The sequence below is a fragment of the Lithobates pipiens genome, unplaced genomic scaffold (genome assembly GCF_037356315.1).
Source record: "Lithobates pipiens isolate NorthernLeopardFrog02 unplaced genomic scaffold, aLitPip1_a1.2 Scaffold_18, whole genome shotgun sequence".
In the NCBI taxonomy this organism is placed as follows: Eukaryota; Metazoa; Chordata; class Amphibia; order Anura; family Ranidae; genus Lithobates; species Lithobates pipiens.
Genome location: NW_027507758.1, coordinates 597260379 through 597277060, shown reverse-complemented (window position 1 = coordinate 597277060; position 16682 = coordinate 597260379). Strand labels below are relative to the sequence as shown.

General features: G+C 48.3%; 1 protein-coding gene across 1 annotated transcript; it reads right to left on the bottom strand.

The window, feature by feature from the left end:
• Window positions 1-15067: 15067 nt before the first annotated feature.
• LOC143986818 (coiled-coil domain-containing protein 63-like) lies at window positions 15068-16426 on the bottom strand. The gene has a single exon (XM_077485227.1). The coding sequence runs from the start codon at window positions 16424-16426 to the stop codon at window positions 15068-15070; it is 1359 nt and encodes a 452-aa protein (XP_077341353.1).
• Between the last annotated feature and the right edge of the window lie 256 nt (window positions 16427-16682).

Here is a 16682-nt window from a genome sequence, read left to right as displayed (position 1 = left end):
GGTATGCCGCAGGAGGGGAATCTAGAAAATAATTTATGAGATTTGATAGATTAAAACAATATATTTACAGTCAGAAACCGTAGTCACTTGGCATTGTTTTATGAAGCAGAGCTTTGTCTATTTATGAGTTGTATGATGCGACTATGAGAAGATTACCGTTAGTGCAACATAGAATTATACCCAACTGTACCTAAAATGCATAATATCTTATAAGAAGAATGATAATCAAATACTAACTATAACCATCAACACTAATAGGTCTATGCTAGATTTAGCTTTTTAAAAGTTAATACTTTAAATATTATAAATGCTATGAATTATATCTTTAAAGGTATAATGTATGACATTTTTTTTGTTTCAAAACTTTTATATTTTCTCACATTTTGACCTGAAAATTATAAATGAGGAGGCCGGTCGAGCTCAAACCAGGCCTTTATTAGGTTTTTTGCTTTATTTTTTGTTTTATATTTGGTGTGAGCACTGTTTTTTTGTGTTCATGTTTCCTTCTTGTCTGGGCCTGTTAGGATCGAATAATGTTATTCGGTCGATAATAGTTTATATATTTTAGTAATTTAAATGGTGGCTTTTGATTAGGCCTTAGAGCGTGTCTTAGCCCTTGTACACACGATCGGACATTCCGACAACAAAATCCGTCAGATTTTGCCCGAAACTGGTGTTGCATACACACGGTCGGACAAAGTTGTCGGAAAATCCGATCGTTCGTAACGTGATGACGTTATTTAGTTACGACGGGACTACGCTCAGGCTAGTAGCCAATAGCTTTGGTCTAGGAATTTGATCTGAGCATGCGTGGCACTTTGTCCGATCCAAATTCTCTACAAACGATTGGACCAAGTCCGATCGGATCATGTTGTCGGAAAATCTTTATATCCAGCTCTCAAACTTTGTTGGTCGGACATTCCGACGGAAAAAGTCAGATGAAGCCCAGGTCGGATTATCCGACAACACGGTCCGATCGGACATTTTCCATTGGAATGTCCGACCGTGTGTACAAGGGCTTCGAGATTTATAGGTGTATTTTGTAAATTATATAACATTTATTACATTTTCAATAAATTAAGTTTTGTTTTGAGATTTCGGTGTATTGTACCCCAGTGAGCCTCCCTTTCTTTTGGGTCACCTGCCTTTAGGGACCTGTGTTTTGTTATATGCTTAAGATAAAAAATAATATGCCGCGCTAAATCACACAAACATCAGATTGTGTATAAGTAAATAGAAGTGAATTATGGACTGTTACCAGCCTCTAAGCATAAATTGATATGAAATCACACCATAAATAGTAAATGCATATAAATGTTATAAACCCAGGCCATGCGAACCGCTCATTCCTTGCAGTATAAGACCAAGTCGCATGCCCCTATGTGTAGTAATACAAACTCTAAATACACCCAGTGTATAAATTACAGGTCTGTATAAGTAAAGCCGCGTACACACGGGCGGACTGTCTGGCCAACTAAGTCCGTCAGACAATCCGACGGACAGTCCGTCCTACTTTTAAATGAAAGGACTTGACCACACACGATGAACAAACAGTCCGTTGAAAGTTTGCGCAATGACGTGTACAGCACGTACGACGGGACTAGAAATAGGACGTCCAATACACAGCAATGCAACCTTCCGCCGTGTAAATCCTTTCTGAGCATGCGCCATACTTAGTCCGTCCAACTAGCCTACTCACGAGCGGACTGTCCGCTGAAACCAAAGTTGGACGGACAATATTACGGAAATTCCGAAATACTTAGTCCGCCAGACTGCACGCTGAAAAAGTCCGCTGAAGCCCACACACGAGCGGACTGTCCGCTGAAATGTGTTTCGGCAGACTAAGTTGGACAGACAGTCCGCCCGTGTGTACGCAGCTTAAGTCAACAAAAAGTTCTTTCAAGAGTGTGAATGAAGTCCTCCACAAATGAACCATAAACGGTCCACTGCTGTGTGCGATTAAGTAGTGCTTGATCCACCACTAAAGAAAAGAAAATTTGCCGCTTACCAGAAAAACATGACCCCCCACTACAGAGGGTCACAAAAGGCATATGGATATATACTCGTCTTCCAATCCCGAGGGGTCTTCGCTATTCTCCTTGCGCCAACACTCCAGTATAAGGATTGTAGAGAAGCGCTCCCAAAGGTCTTTCTCATAAATTCAGAGGGACTCAGGATAGGTATACCAAGACCATGAAAGAGAGATAGAACTCCAGATAGTGTAAAGCCCTTTATTACTAAAAATTATAATATAATTGTTATATGCTTTATTAGGTTGGTTTGAGATTTGATATTTATAAATATTTTTTGAGAACCTTCTTCCCGCAAACCTTTAAATGAGATGTACAGCCAAAGTTCGTTTGGCTGTACTTCTCCTGTGGATCACAGGAGTGTGGTTTGTCCTGCATTCCTGTGACCCGTTTTCAGCAGACAGGGGCTGTACCTTCAGAAGATGGAAGGCGTATCCCTTGTCACCCAGAAACTGGACTTCCCTATTGTTCTGGGTTTGTAGGGGATAGGCGAGATGACCCACATAAGACAACAGCAAAGACTAAGAAGAGGGAAAGAGAAGAAAGGAAAGGTTGAAGGAAGCCCACTGTCAGCTGATGTCACAGAGCTGGTCCAGGCTTGTGGAACATATGCTTGGGATCTTTCCACATGCCTGGACCGACAGCTGGATCAGCCTCTCAGCAAGCTGCTCAGAGCCTGAGCCGGCCACTCCCACCCCCTCCAATCCAGTGAGTGCGCAGGGAGGGGGGGATGGGCAGAGCAGACAGCGGTGACTGACATACACCATCTTTCTGCTTAGGGAGCTCCGAAAACCGAGCAATGGTGTTTGATCACTCGGTTCTCAGTCTTAGAGCCAGCAAGGGACAGATGCAGCATTGGCCCGATGCTGCATCCACCTAGGTAAGTATAATTCTTCAATAAAGAAAAAAAACATACTTCTCTTTTAATTTATGATTGTAAGGGGACATTTATTGGAGATTTTACCTCCTATATTTCACTATTATTATTATATAGGATTTCTATACAACAGTTTGCGCAGAGCTTTACAATGATAGAGCACAGATTTTGTACAGTTACAAAACAATTAACCAGTTGCCGACCGCCGCACGCCGATGTACGTCGGTACAATGGCACGGGCAGGCATAAGGACATACATGTACGTCCCTTGCCTCCCGCGGGTCGGGGGCCCGATCGGGCCCCCGCCCGGTGCCTGCGGCGGTCGGTATTCGTTCGGGAGCGATCCCGGACGAGGGGACGGCCATTCATTCATGGCCACCCCCTCGCGATCGCTCCCGACGAATAGAAATCCCCGGTGACATCACTTCCTCTCCTGTAATGTAAACACAGGAGAGGAAGTGATGTATTCTCTCCTCCGTGTCGGTATTTTTCGTTCCGACACGGAGGAGAGCGGATCAGTAAGTTGCACCAACACTCACACACACAGTAGAACATGCCAGGCACACTCACACCCCCCCTTTACCCCCCGATCACCCCCCCAATTACCCCTGCCCCCCAGTCACAGTGACACCAATGTCATTTTTTTTTTTTTTTTTTTTTTTTTTTGCATTGGTGTCATTTGTGACTGTAATAACTGTTAGGGCAGTTAGAGTTAGCCCCCTTTAGTTCTAATGTACCCCCCTAACCCCCCCAATAAAGGTTTAACCCCGTGATCACCCCCCGTCGCCAGTGTCACTAAGGCTGGGTTCACATTGCAGCGGTTTATGAGAACGAATGTGATTCGCACCGCACTGCAGTGCAAATCACATCCGATCTCTGTGCGATTCGAGTTCAGCCATTCGCCGCACCCGCCGCACCCGCCACACCCGCCGCACCCGCCGCAAATTCGCACGGGACCCTTTTTTTGGCCCGCAGCAGAATCGGATCGCATGGGTGTTCACACCATGCGATCCGAGTTTGCAGATCGCACTGCGATATGCGAACTGATCTGGGGGTGTCAGTAACATTTCACTGACACTCCCAGCAGTTCGCATAGGGCAGTGTGAACTGCCGCCGGGAGGCATGCGATGCGGGAACCCACCGCGGATTCGCGGCGTTTCCGCATCGCTCCAGTGTGAACCCAGCCTAATAAGCGATCATTTTTCTGATCGCCGTATTAGTGTCACAGGTGACGCTAGTTAGGCAGGTAGGTATTTAGGTTCGCCGCAGCTTTTTATAGCGCCAGGGACCCCCATATACTACCGCATAAAGCCCCCTGATTGCCCCCTAGTTAACCCTTTCACCAGTGATCACCATATAACTGTTACAGGTGACGCTGGTTGGTTAGTTATTTTTTTATAGTTTCAGGGCACCCGCCATTTATTACCTAATAAAGGTTTAACCCCCTGATCACCCGGCGGGTGTCATTTGTGACTAATAACTGTTAGGGCAGTTAGGGTTAGCCCCCTTTAGTTCTAAGGTACCCCCCTAACCCCCCCAATAAAGGTTTAACCCCGTGATCACCCCCCGTCGCCAGTGTCACTAAGGCTGGGTTCACATTGCAGCGGTTTATGAGAACGGATGTGATTCGCACCGCACTGCAGTGCAAATCACATCCGATCTCTGTGCGATTCGAGTTCAGCCTATCGCCGCACCCGCCGCACCCGCCGCAAATTCGCACGGGACCCTTTTTTTGGCCCGCAGCAGAATCGGATCGCATGGGTGTTCACACCATGCGATCCGAGTTTGCAGATCGCACTGCGATATGCGAACTGATCTGGGGGTGTCAGTAACATTTCACTGACACTCCCAGCAGTTCGCATAGGGCAGTGTGAACTGCCGCCGGGAGGCATGCGATGCGGGAACCCGCCGCGCATTCGTGGCGTTCCCGCATCGCTCCAGTGTGAACCCAGCCTAATAAGCGATCGTTTTTCTGATCGCTGTATTAGTGTCACAGGTGACGCTAGTTAGGCAGGTAGGTATTTAGGTTCGCTGCAGCTTTTTATAGCGCCAGGGACCCCCATATACTACCGCATAAAGCCCCCTAATTGCCCCCTAGTTAACCCTTTCACCAGTGATCACCATATAACTGTTACAGGTGACGCTGGTTGGTTAGTTATTTTTTTATAGTTTCAGGGCACCCGCCATTTATTACCTAGTCTCACTAGTGTACCCCTAAATTTAGGGGTGTCTACTTTCCAAAATGGGGTCATTTGGGGGGGGTTTGTGCCATCTTGGCATTTTATGGCCTTCAAAACTGTAACGCCCTTAGAAAGCCTGAAGGCGGTGCTTGGTTTTCGGGCCCCGTACGCGGCTAGGCTCCCAAAAAGTCCCACATATGTGGTATCCCCGTACTCAGGAGAAGCAGCAGAATTTATTTTGGGGTGTCATTTCACATATGCCCATGGCATGCATGAGCAATATATCATTTAGTGACAACTTTGTTAAAAAAAAAAAAAAAAAAAAAAAGTTTGTAATTTTCCCGCAACTTGTGGCAAAATATAAAATATTCCATGAACTCAACATGCCTCTCAGCAAATAGCTTGGGGTGTCTACTTTCTAAAATGGGGTCATTTGTGGGGGTTTTGTGCCATCTTGGCATTTTATGGCCTTCAAAACTGTAATAGGTAGTGAGAAGTGAACTCAAAAATTTACGCCCTTAGAAAGCCTGAAGGCGGTGCTTGGTTTTCGGGGCCCCGTACGCGGCTAGGCTCCCAAAAAGTCCCACATATGTGGTATCCCCATACTCAGGAGAAGCAGCAGAATTTATTTTGGGGTGTCATTTCACATACGCCCATAGCATGTGTGAGCAATATATCATTTAGTGACAACTTTGTGTAAAAAAAAAAAAAAATTTTTTTTTTTGTCATTATTCAATCGCTTGAGGCAAAAAAATAAAATATTCAATGGGCTCAACATGCCTCTTATCAATTTCCTTAGGGGGTCTACTTTCCAAAATGGGGTCATTTGGGGGGGTTTTGTACTGCCCTGCCATTTTAGCACCTCAAGAAATGAGATAGGCAGTCGTAAACTAAAAGCTGCGTAAATTCCAGAAAACGTACCTTAGTTTGTAGATGTGACAACTTTTGCGCAAACCAATAAATATACAATTATTGACTTTTTTTTTACCAAAGACATGTGGCTGAATACATTTTGGCCTAAATGTATGACTAAAATTGAGTTTATTGGATTTTTCTAATAACAAAAAGTAGAAAATATCATTTTTTTTCAAAATTTGCGGTCTTTTTACGTTTATATCGCAAAAAATAAAAATCGCAGAGGCAATCAAATACCATCAAAAGAAAGCTCTATTTGTGGGAAGAAAAGGACGCAAATTTTGTTTGGGTACAACATTGCATGACCGCGCAATTACCAGTTAAAGCAGCGCAGTGCCAAAGTGTAAAAAGACCTCTGGTCATTTACCAGCAAAATGGTCCGGTCTGAAAGTGGTTAAATACAGGAGAAATCAGAGGGTCCTGCTTGTTAGAGTTTACAATCTAGGATGGAGGGTCAAGAGATACAAGAGGTAATAACTGTGGGAGATGAGCTGATGAAGAAAATAAAAGTGCGGTTGTTAGGTGGCAGCAGGATAGGCGTCTCTAAAGAGAAAGGTTTTCAGGGATCGTCTAAAAGTGGATAGAGTAGGAAATAGTCAGACAGATTATGGTAGGGTATTCCAAAGGATGGGAGAGGCTTGGGAGAAGTCCTGGATGTGAGCATAGGAGGAGGTGATAAGGGAACTAGAGAGCAGGAGGTCTTGGGAAGAACGAAGAGAACAATTTGGTTGGTATTTTGAAGATAAGGTTAGTGATGTAGCTGGCGGCAGAGTTGTGGATGTTTTTTGTCAGTATTTTGAATTTAATTTGTTGGGTGAGTGGAAGGCATGGGAGTAATTGGCAGAGAGAGATAGCAGATGCTGAGCAGTTTGTAAGGTGGATGAGTCTGCCAGCAGCATTCATTGGACTGAAGGGGGGATAGTCAATTTAAAGGTAATCCAATGAGGAGGGAGTTGCAGTAGTCAAGGCGAGAGATAACCTGGGAGTGAATTAGGAGCTTTGTGGTTTCATTGGTTAAGAAGGGGCATATTTTGAAGATGTTGCGGAGGTTGAGGCGGCAAGCTTTGGAAAGTGATTGGATGTGGGGCCAAAAGGAAAGATCAGAGTCCAGGATTACTCCTAGCACCCTAGCATGCATGGATGGGTTGATGGCCATGCTACTGATCTTGAAAAGTCAGGGGAGGGGGGCACGTGGGGGAGGAAAAATTATGAGCACGGTTTCGGACATGAGTTTGAGGAAGTGGTGTGACATCCAGGCTAATACGTCTGTTAGAGAATTAGTGACGTGTCAGGAGACTGATGTAATGAGCTGAGATAGAGTTGGGTGTTGTTAGCGTAGAAATTATATTGAAGGCTATGGGTGGTTATCAGCTGACCCAGGGAGGATGTGTAGATTGAGAATAAGAGAGGTCCAAGAACAGAACTTTGGGGGCCCCCGCATGGGCGTCCGCAGAACTTTTTCCAAGGGGGGGCATCATTTTAAGGCCACTCATGCTCCGCCCCTTTTCAACACTCTCATGAAAATCTTTCCACTGGTAATACATATGTGTTATATAACAGATAATTCATCTTCACTTTGTATTGGAAGTTACTCTGGCGGCTGTGTTCCATGCCTATATAGCCTACAGAATGTACATCTTTTTACATTGCAATACATCTGTTGTGGCCATATTTTGATCTCATACTGTCACTGTATAGCTGTTTTCATCAAGATAAAAATATGGCAAAATCAGATGTATTGCAATGTAAAAAGATGTATATTCTCTAGACTATATGGGCATGGTACGCAGCCACCTGAGGAACCTTGCGGACGCCCATGATTTCACAAACCAGCCCTGGAAAAAATGTCATACCAGCCTCACAGGATTATTATACCAGCCCAACAGCATAACGTCATTATTTTCTTGTTCATGAAAGGAAAACCAGACATTTTAAAGCACATTTGATGAAGAGAGTATTAGATATAGATATGAAATCACATAGGGCTTGCTTTATATATATATATATATATATATTCAAATTCCAGTTAATAGTGGTAAGTGATCAATCATCAAGGGGGACCCCAGAAACTCAGAACGTGGGGGGGGGGGCACCTTCTGCAGAAAGAATAAGGTAAGGGGGGTGGGTTACTAATATATGGAGGAAACCCTTTAGATCAGTGCCCCTCACATTATTGTATTCACTCCCCCCTTACATCAGTGACCCCCCCCCCCCCAGACTGGCCTGGCGGTGCTTTCACTGACTTCCTCTCAGGTGCACTGTGCAGGGCTCAGTCAGTCGGCTCCAGCTTGGTGGCTCTGGTTTTATCCTATAGTCTCCTGTCCACAGTCCACACAAGTCTGACTTTTCCTATGACCCCCATCCCAGCGGCGCTCCCACTCTTGACTCCTCTCCAGTCTCCCTCAGAGACTGCAGACATGCTACAGGAGATGGTCAGAGACTGCAGACTTGATGCAAGAGCTCAATGCAGCCTCACCAGTGCCCATCAAATGCAGCCTCACTGTGCCCATCAAATGCAGCCTCACGGTGCCCATCAAATGCAGCCTCACTGTGCCCACCAATGCAGCCTCACTGTGCCCACCAATGCAGCCTCACTGTGCCCATCAAATGCAGCCTCACTGTGTCCATCAAATGCAGCCTCACTGTGTCCATGAAATGCAGCTTCACTGTGCCCATCATTGCAGCCTCTCCTGTGCCCCATGTCCCAGTCTGCAGTCCCTGTCTGTGGGAAGGTGTTTTGTTGATGCTTGGTACAGTACCTTGCATGCCAGCAGGATATCCATGACGGCCAGCAGCAGGCAGGGTCTGTTCTCGTTTTGGATGGGGGCGGTGCTCCTTCTAGAGGATCTGTCTGCTGTGAGATGGAGTGGTGCCTTGCCACCTGCACCTTCAGCCTTCCTAATTTTCCGGCCCCAGTCAGCCTGCCCTCTGGTCTTGGGGAAGTGGAGAGCACTGGGTGGGAGTTGGAGAGAAGGGGGAGCAAAGAGTACTGGCGGGATTGGAGAACACATGGGTGGGGCAAAGAGCGAGGGGGAATGGAGATCACAGGAGTGGGGAGCGGAGAGTGCTTGGGGGGACTTGAGAGCACTGGGGGGCCAATAAGAACAGGGGTAGAGAGCACGGGAGGCTGAGAGCACTGGGGGGGGGGGCTAAGAGTGTGGGGTGGTGAAGAGCACTGGGGGGGGGCAGAAAAACAGAGGTGGAGAGCACGGGGGCTGAAGAGTACTGGGGGGTACAAAGAGCAGGGGGTAGTGGAGAGCAATGGGGGGGAGCTTGAGAGCACCAGTGGGGGCCAGAAAGAACAGGGGTGGAAAGCACGGGGGGCTGGAGAGTACTATGGGGGGTGGAGAGCACATGGGTGGGGGCAAAATGCAGGGGGAGTGGAGAGTACAGGGGTGGGGAGTGGAGAGTGCTGGGGGGAGCCAAAAAGAACAGGGGTGGAGAGAACAGAGGGTAGAGAGCACTGGGGGGGGGGGCTGGAGAGCACCAGGGGGGGCAGAAAGAACAGGGGTGAGGAGAATGGGGGGCTGGAGAGCACTGGGGTGGGGGCTGGAGAGAGATGGGGAGAGCTGAAGAGCACTGGGGGGGCACTGGGGGGAGTGGAGAGCACTGGGGGGGGGAAAGAACAGGGGGAGAGCACTGGGGGGGAGAGGAGAGCACTGGGGGGGAGAGGAGAGCACAGGGGAGAAAGAACATGGGGGAGAGCACTAGTGGGAGTGGAGAGCACTGGGGGGGAAAGAACAGGGGGGAGAGCACTGGGGGGAGAACAGGGGGGAGAGCACTGGGGAGGTGAATGGGGGGAGGAGAGAACTGGGGCAGGAGAGTGTGGTGGTGGAGGAGAGCACTGGGGGGCAGGAGAGTGAGGTGGGGGATGAGAGCACTGGGGGGGGCAGGGGAGTGCAGTGGTGGATGAGAGCACTGGGGGGGGCAGGAGAGTGTGGTGATGGAGGAGAGCACTGGGGGGTGGCAGGAGAGTGTGGTGGTGGAGGAGAGCACTGGGGGGGGGGCAGGAGAATGTGGTGGGGCAAGAGAGCACTGGGGGGCAGGAGAGTGTGGTGGTGGAGCAGAGCACGGGGGTGGCAGGAGAGTGTGGTGGTGGAGGAGAGCACTGGGGGGTGCAGGAGAGTGTGGTGGGGGATGAGAGCACTGGGGGGGCAGGGGAGTGCAGTGGTGAATGAGAGCACTGGGGGGGCAGGAGAGTGTGGTAATGGAGGAGAGCACTGGGGGGTGGCAGGAGAGTGTGGTGGGGCAGGAGAGCACTGGGGGTGACAGGAGAGTGTGGTGGTGGAGGAGGGCACTGGGGGGGCAGGAGAGTGTGGTGATGGAGGAGAGCACTGGGGGGTGGCAAGAGAGTGTGGTGGTGGAGGAGAGCACTGGGGGGGGCAGGAGAGTGTGGTGGTGGAGGAGAGCACTGGGGGGGCAGGAGAGTGTGGTGGGGCAGGAGAGCACTGGGGGGCAGGAGAGTGTGGTGGTGGAGCAGAGCACGGGGGTGGCAGGAGAGTGTGGTGGTGGAGGAGAGCACTGGGGGGGCAGTAGAGTGTGGTGGTGGAGGAGAGCACTGCAGCCTCCCCCCCTCGATCCTCCTATCCAGGCAATGTAGCACACAGGGCGGGCTGTACCTGCAGCATCTACTCCTCTGGATCACAACGCTGGCTGGCTCTGTGTTCCGCGGCCGCTCTGTAACACAGTCCCGCCCCCCCAGACCGGCTCATGTGATAGGCGAAAAGTTGATTCTCTCTACTATCACAAGAGCTGGTCTGGGGGGGCGGGGCCGTGTTACAGAGCGGCCGCCGAACACAGAGCCAGCTAGCACTGTGATCCAGAGGAGAGAGCGAGGAAGCAGCCGCCTGCAGACTCAGTAAAAAAAAATGCAGCATGGCGGCGGCTGCAACACCTTGGGGATTCCAGGGGGGGGCACTTGACCCCCCTTGCCCCCTGCTGCGGACGCCCATGGGCCCCCGACAGAGTAAAGAAAGAGGAGTGGAGGAAGTATTATTGTAAGTGACACTGACGGTGCGGTGGGATAGGTAAGATGCGAGCCAGCGAAGAGCACAGTCACGGAGACCAAAGAAGTAACGTTTTTTTTAAGGGGGTGGGGGAGATCAACTGTATCAAAATCAGCCGAAAGGTCCAGAAGTAGGAGTACAGTGTTGGTTTTTGCTGTTAGTAAGTCATTTGTGAGTTTTAAGAAAGCAGTTTCTGTGGTGTTGAGGGCAAAATCCAGAAGGGGATTTAGAAGGATATTCTTAATGAGGTGGGCACTCAGTTGACTGTAGACCAGGCGTTCAAGGAGTTTGGAGGAAAAGGGGAGCAGGGAGATGGGGCGTGGGTTATTAAGATTGGTAGAGTAAAATAGTCACATACAACACCAACATGCCCTTTTTTCGGCACTTCGGATTTTTGACATTTGATTTTTGATCTGTAACATAATAAAATTATACATTTTCAAAGCTTGAAACTACGTTTTGTATTACTATTCAGAGATTCTCAAAACCCCTTACGATCCATAAGATCCCCATACGATCCATAAGGCCCCTAAACAACTTTTGCAAACCTTGGAACAACTGATGTACTGTATGTGTATCTATGGGAGTGCTTTTTAAAGGAAACGATACTGCACATTTCCTATGCCATGATATTGGAGATTGCACCCCCCATGTTTCATCCCCAAACATCCACATACAACACTGATTCAATTTACGTTTTTTAAAGATTTTGACTGAATTTGTAACAACTTCCACCAGGCACTCGGCGTTGAGCTCTCCAGACCAGGTCCTTAGATGAAATTCCCTTGATTAGCTCCAAAAAAGGGATTTTGGAAGCAGGCCCCCCAACTATGCCACAGCTGGGACCTCGATGATCATGCAAGTGAACTCCAGCTTCCTGCCCACAGGGATAGATCCCCTCACGCTGGGCACTTCTGCAGAGTTAGACCCAGGACTAGAACAGGGCTGTTCCAGACTTCAGACTATTTATGTGCTCCCCAGGGACTGGCTGCAGCACAATAAATATCCATGCTACACATTTGACTTGCTCAACCTCCTAGAGTATGTTACAGAAGTCTCTAGAAGGCAGGGGAGAGCAATCAAACCTGCAGCCTGTGAAATCCAGAACAGCCAAAAGAAATCAACAACTGCTCCACTGATTACAAAAAGAACTAAATTTGCCTTACATCCTAGCAACCTAACTAGGAGGGTGCTACACTGCTTAAGATCCGGCTCCCAGACTACTTTTGCATTAAACAAAATCTTGGAATAATTTAATGTATGTATCTGTATGAATGCTCTAATGGGAACCATACCTTTATATGGCGTGATATTGTAGATTACACCTCCCATGTTCCACCCCAAACATCCACATACTTCCTTAAAATGCCCTTTTTTTTGCTTCTCTTTTTGGCCTATCAGACTTAGTTTGTTGAAATTGGTTCTTTTGGTTATTGAATGGTTTTATTTTTTTCCTTGAGGGGTGAGGGGAGACAGCGCAACAGCTCTAGTGTAGTAAGTTCCAAGCAATTTTTATTTAAAAAAAAAAGGATTAAAAGAGGGACTCTCTTCCCATCCCAAACATGTGCAGCTGGATGGATGAGATACTAAAGACACAGAGTCCGGATCACTGTGCCACTGACTGCTGGATGGAGAACTGCTCTGACAATCTGACATGCATGATGTGCCTCGGGTTTTCTCACTCCCAGGATGGATGGCCGATGGATGCTGTAGTCAGCTCTTACCGTGAAGAAACCTTTCCGTATTTGGACCCTGATCCCTAACGCTAATCATCACCCCTAATCTTATCCCCTAACTCTAATCCTCACCCCTAACCTTAACCCCAATCCCTAACGCTAATCCTTACCCCTAACCTTAACCCCAATCCCTAACTCTAATCCTTACCCCTAACCCCTAGCCTTAACCCTGACCCCTAACTCTAATCTTAACCCCTAACCCTAAAAAAAAAAAATATTAAAAAGAATATAAATAATAATAATACATGAATAAATCAATAAAAGGGATAGCCAGGGCAGTGTCCTTCAGTCCCTCGCATTCTATTAGGTGGTGTGACATTGGGGATTGTTCAGCTCAGTGATATGTTTTTATGTAGTGAGTCCATATCAGACAGGCATTTATAGTTAAGGGCCTGGTAGCCCATGTTTATTGAACAAACCAAACAAAACAGTCCATAAATCCACAAAGGAATCCCACACAGGGGTTTACACGTCATTCAAACAAAACTGAAAATGTAAGCCCACCTGGCTACTCTTCAACAGCACTGCTGTTATAGGTACTCGTACCTCAAACCACCAGATCTTCCAGGCCCACAGTCTTGGGTGCACACAACTTTGGTCTCCTTAAAGCTTCAAGCCCTTCAATACACACAGCTTCTGGCTCCTTGGATGCACACAGCTTTGAAGCCCCTCAATACACACAACTTCTGGCTCCTTGGACGCACACACCTTTGAAGCCCCTCAATACACACAGCTTCTGGCTCCTTGGACGCACACAGCTTTGAAGCCCCTCAATACACACAGCTTCTGGCTCCTTGGACGCACACACCTTTGAAGCCCCTCAATACACACAGCTTCTGGCTCCTTGGACGCACACAGCTTTGAAGCCCTTCAATACACACAGCTTCTGGCTCCTTGGACGCACACACCTTTGAAGCCCTTCAATACACACAGCTTCTGGCTCCTTGGACGCACACAGAGAACCAGCCCCTCCTTATATGGGTTGTGTGCACCTGGGCACACACCCTACTGGCTGCCCATAAGACCCAGACACAGGGTCATCAGTGGCAGCTGGTGCTCAACATTTGGGGAGGGGCAAAAAAACTGAAAAATACTTTAAAAAAAATCAATTGCAGCCTCACTGTACCAATCAAATGCAGCTCATCTGTGCCTACTACTGCGATCTCATCAGTGCCCATCAGTGCATCCTTATTAGTACTCATCAATGCAGCCTCTTCAGTGCCCAGCAACAGTCTCATCAATGCAGCCCGATCAGTGCCCATCAGCTCAGCCTCATCAGTGCCCATCAATGCAGCCTGATCAGTGCCCATTAATGCAGCCTGATCAATGCAACCCAATTAGTGCCCATCAATGCAGCCTTACCAGTGCCCATCAATGCAGCCTGATGTGGGGGGTCAGCCTCTCACCTCAGCGATGGCAGCTCAGCAGGTCCTTGCACAGCCTCCGGGGGGGGGGGGGGGGGTGATGCTCCTGGTCCTGGGGTCAAGTTGTTGCAAACCAGCGTCTAGCCCCACAACCTGAGCCAGTCATGTCCGTCCCGACTTCCTGGTGTGGCCTGTCTCCAAGACTCTGGGAGTTTCCTCTGGGAGTCTGCAAAATCCTGCCTCCCTCCAGTCTGCACAACCCGCTTTCCCTAGTCTGCACAATCCCCCCACGGTGCATTCACAATTACCCCCCCCAGGTGTGCAAAATTCCCCACAGTCTGCCCAATCTTCCCCCAGACTGCACAATCCCCCCTCCCCCCCCCCCCAGTCTTCACAATTACCCCTCCCCCCCAGTTTGCACAACCCCCTTTACCCATCTGCCAAATCCCCCCCCCCCAAGTTTGCAGACTGCTCTTCACCCTAGTCTGCACAATTCCCCCCAGTCTGCCCAATCTCCCCTCAGTTTACACAATCCCCTTCCCCTAGTTTGCACAATTCCCCTCTTTACTAGCCATCAGATCGGCTCAGGGGGCAAATGCATCCCTGCCCAGCCCGCTACTGCCGTCCAGCCCTTAACTTCAAAGGCGCTGCTCCGTTCCTCTGAATCCACCGATTGACTCCCCCCCCACTGTGGACTGGAAACTGGAAGTAACGAGTGTCTTCTCCATGTCAGTGAGGAAACAAACACCGCCCGCTGTCCTCTCCGGTCCCCGCTGCGCCAACTGATTGCAGGCTAGGAAGCTTCGCATAGACTGCCGCATGTCTGGCGCCCGGTCGCTCTTCTTTTTTTAACAGCTTGGGGGGGGGGGGGGGGGGGCAGGACCTGAGTGCCCCCTATGGACGGGCCACCACTGGTGGTCATCAGTGGATGACATATCCATCTGTCATATCTGGTGGAATTATTTGGGAGGAGACATCCTAGCACCAGGATAAGAGCCTCCCACCTTTGGACGCAGGCCGATTTCATTGTTATTCTTGTCTTTGATTGCCAGATAATGATGTACCCGGAGGAGTTTACTAACCTCCCTCTCAGTGGTTTCAAAGTACTCTAAAGTATCCCGGTACGTTAAATCTTTTGCTTTTAGCTTCCCTACAAAGGGCGAAAGCTCACAGTCGATGTTTCCAAACACCCCATCTACTACCGCTATCCACTTATCTACAGTAGCGCAGCTTTGGTTATATTGGTCTTCATACATTTGGGCCTCCCGTGACGTCGCCTGGATTTTCAGGTGAAGAATGTCATCCTGAAGAACCTGGATATCCTCTTTAAGTTTTACCATTTCATCGACCTGATGAATGGCAAAGTCAAAGCTGTCATTGTTCTTCTTCTCCATTTTCTTAAAGTAATCTATGATGTCGTTCACCCGCACCTGCCCAGTTATTGCCATCAGTGTTTTATAGGCGGCTTCATAATGTTTGAGGGTTTCTGCATTGTCTTTTCTCTTCTTTTCCTCAGCCATGGTGCTTCTCCTTGCCTTTGTCTCTGGCTTCCCAGTCTTACCCTTTAACACCGCAGGACCCACTAATATTTTCTGTGTGACTTTTTGGACCTGAGTTTCCTTCTCATACTTCCTGATTTTCCTACCGATCTCCTCAAGCCTCCTGATGGTCCTATCCATCTCAGAAAGTTCTCTATCTGCCTTCCGTTTCAGAGCCACACCTCTGGAAATCAGCTCCTTCTCTTCTTTCTGCAACGTTTTTGTTTCTCTTTTTATCTTTCTAATGGCTTCCCTTAGTTCCCGGCGCTCCTGGAACATGGTGCGGTGTAGCCTGTAACCTGGGCCTTTTTTGAGGCACAGCTCTTGGACGATATCCCTGTTCTTCTTCATTTGGGCGGTCGTCCTTGCAATTTCGGTTTCAATGCGCTGAAGCTCGTCCTGCATGTGCCTGACCTTTTTTTCTACATCAGTTTGCGGTTTTAATGCTTGGAGGGCGTTTGCCTTCTTCTGGTTGGCGAGCTTCCCCTCCATTTCCTTGATTTGATGGTCCAGTCTGGCAATGCAGTTTGATTGTCGCTGGATGGCAGAGTCGTAATACTCGATGGCTTCTTTACGATTTTTGATGTCTTGGACGGGATCGGTTTTCTCCACCCTGATTTTTGGTTTTAGGGCATCGAGTGTTTGAGTGAGCGCGTGGTTTTCTTTTTGTAACGCATCCATTATCTTACCCTGTTTTATGAGGGTTAAATTCAGGTGATCAGCACGCTTCCTCGCCCCTTCCATTTTGCGGAGTTGCGCTTGTAGTTGGTCCAACTTCATGATGTCGGAAATCCTTGGGTCGGTTTGCATTTGCAACACTCTAACTGGTTGCATTTTTAGTTTTATTATGTGATAGCAATAAAATTATTATCCTGTTAGGAAAAAGTAATCTGAAATATCACTTTAAAAGCAAGTAACAAGTAGTTCTAATGCTCCTACAAGTGTATACACAACAGCCACACACTAAACACGTCTGATCTCTGTAAAAGCACAGCCGTTCTGCTCAGGACTCTGGCCAGCTGCCTTATATAACGCC

Bases quoted from the DNA above. Each gene is read 5' to 3' on its own strand.
- LOC143986818 (XM_077485227.1), bottom strand. From the start codon at position 16,426: ATGAAGTTGGACCAACTACAAGCGCAACTCCGCAAAATGGAAGGGGCG.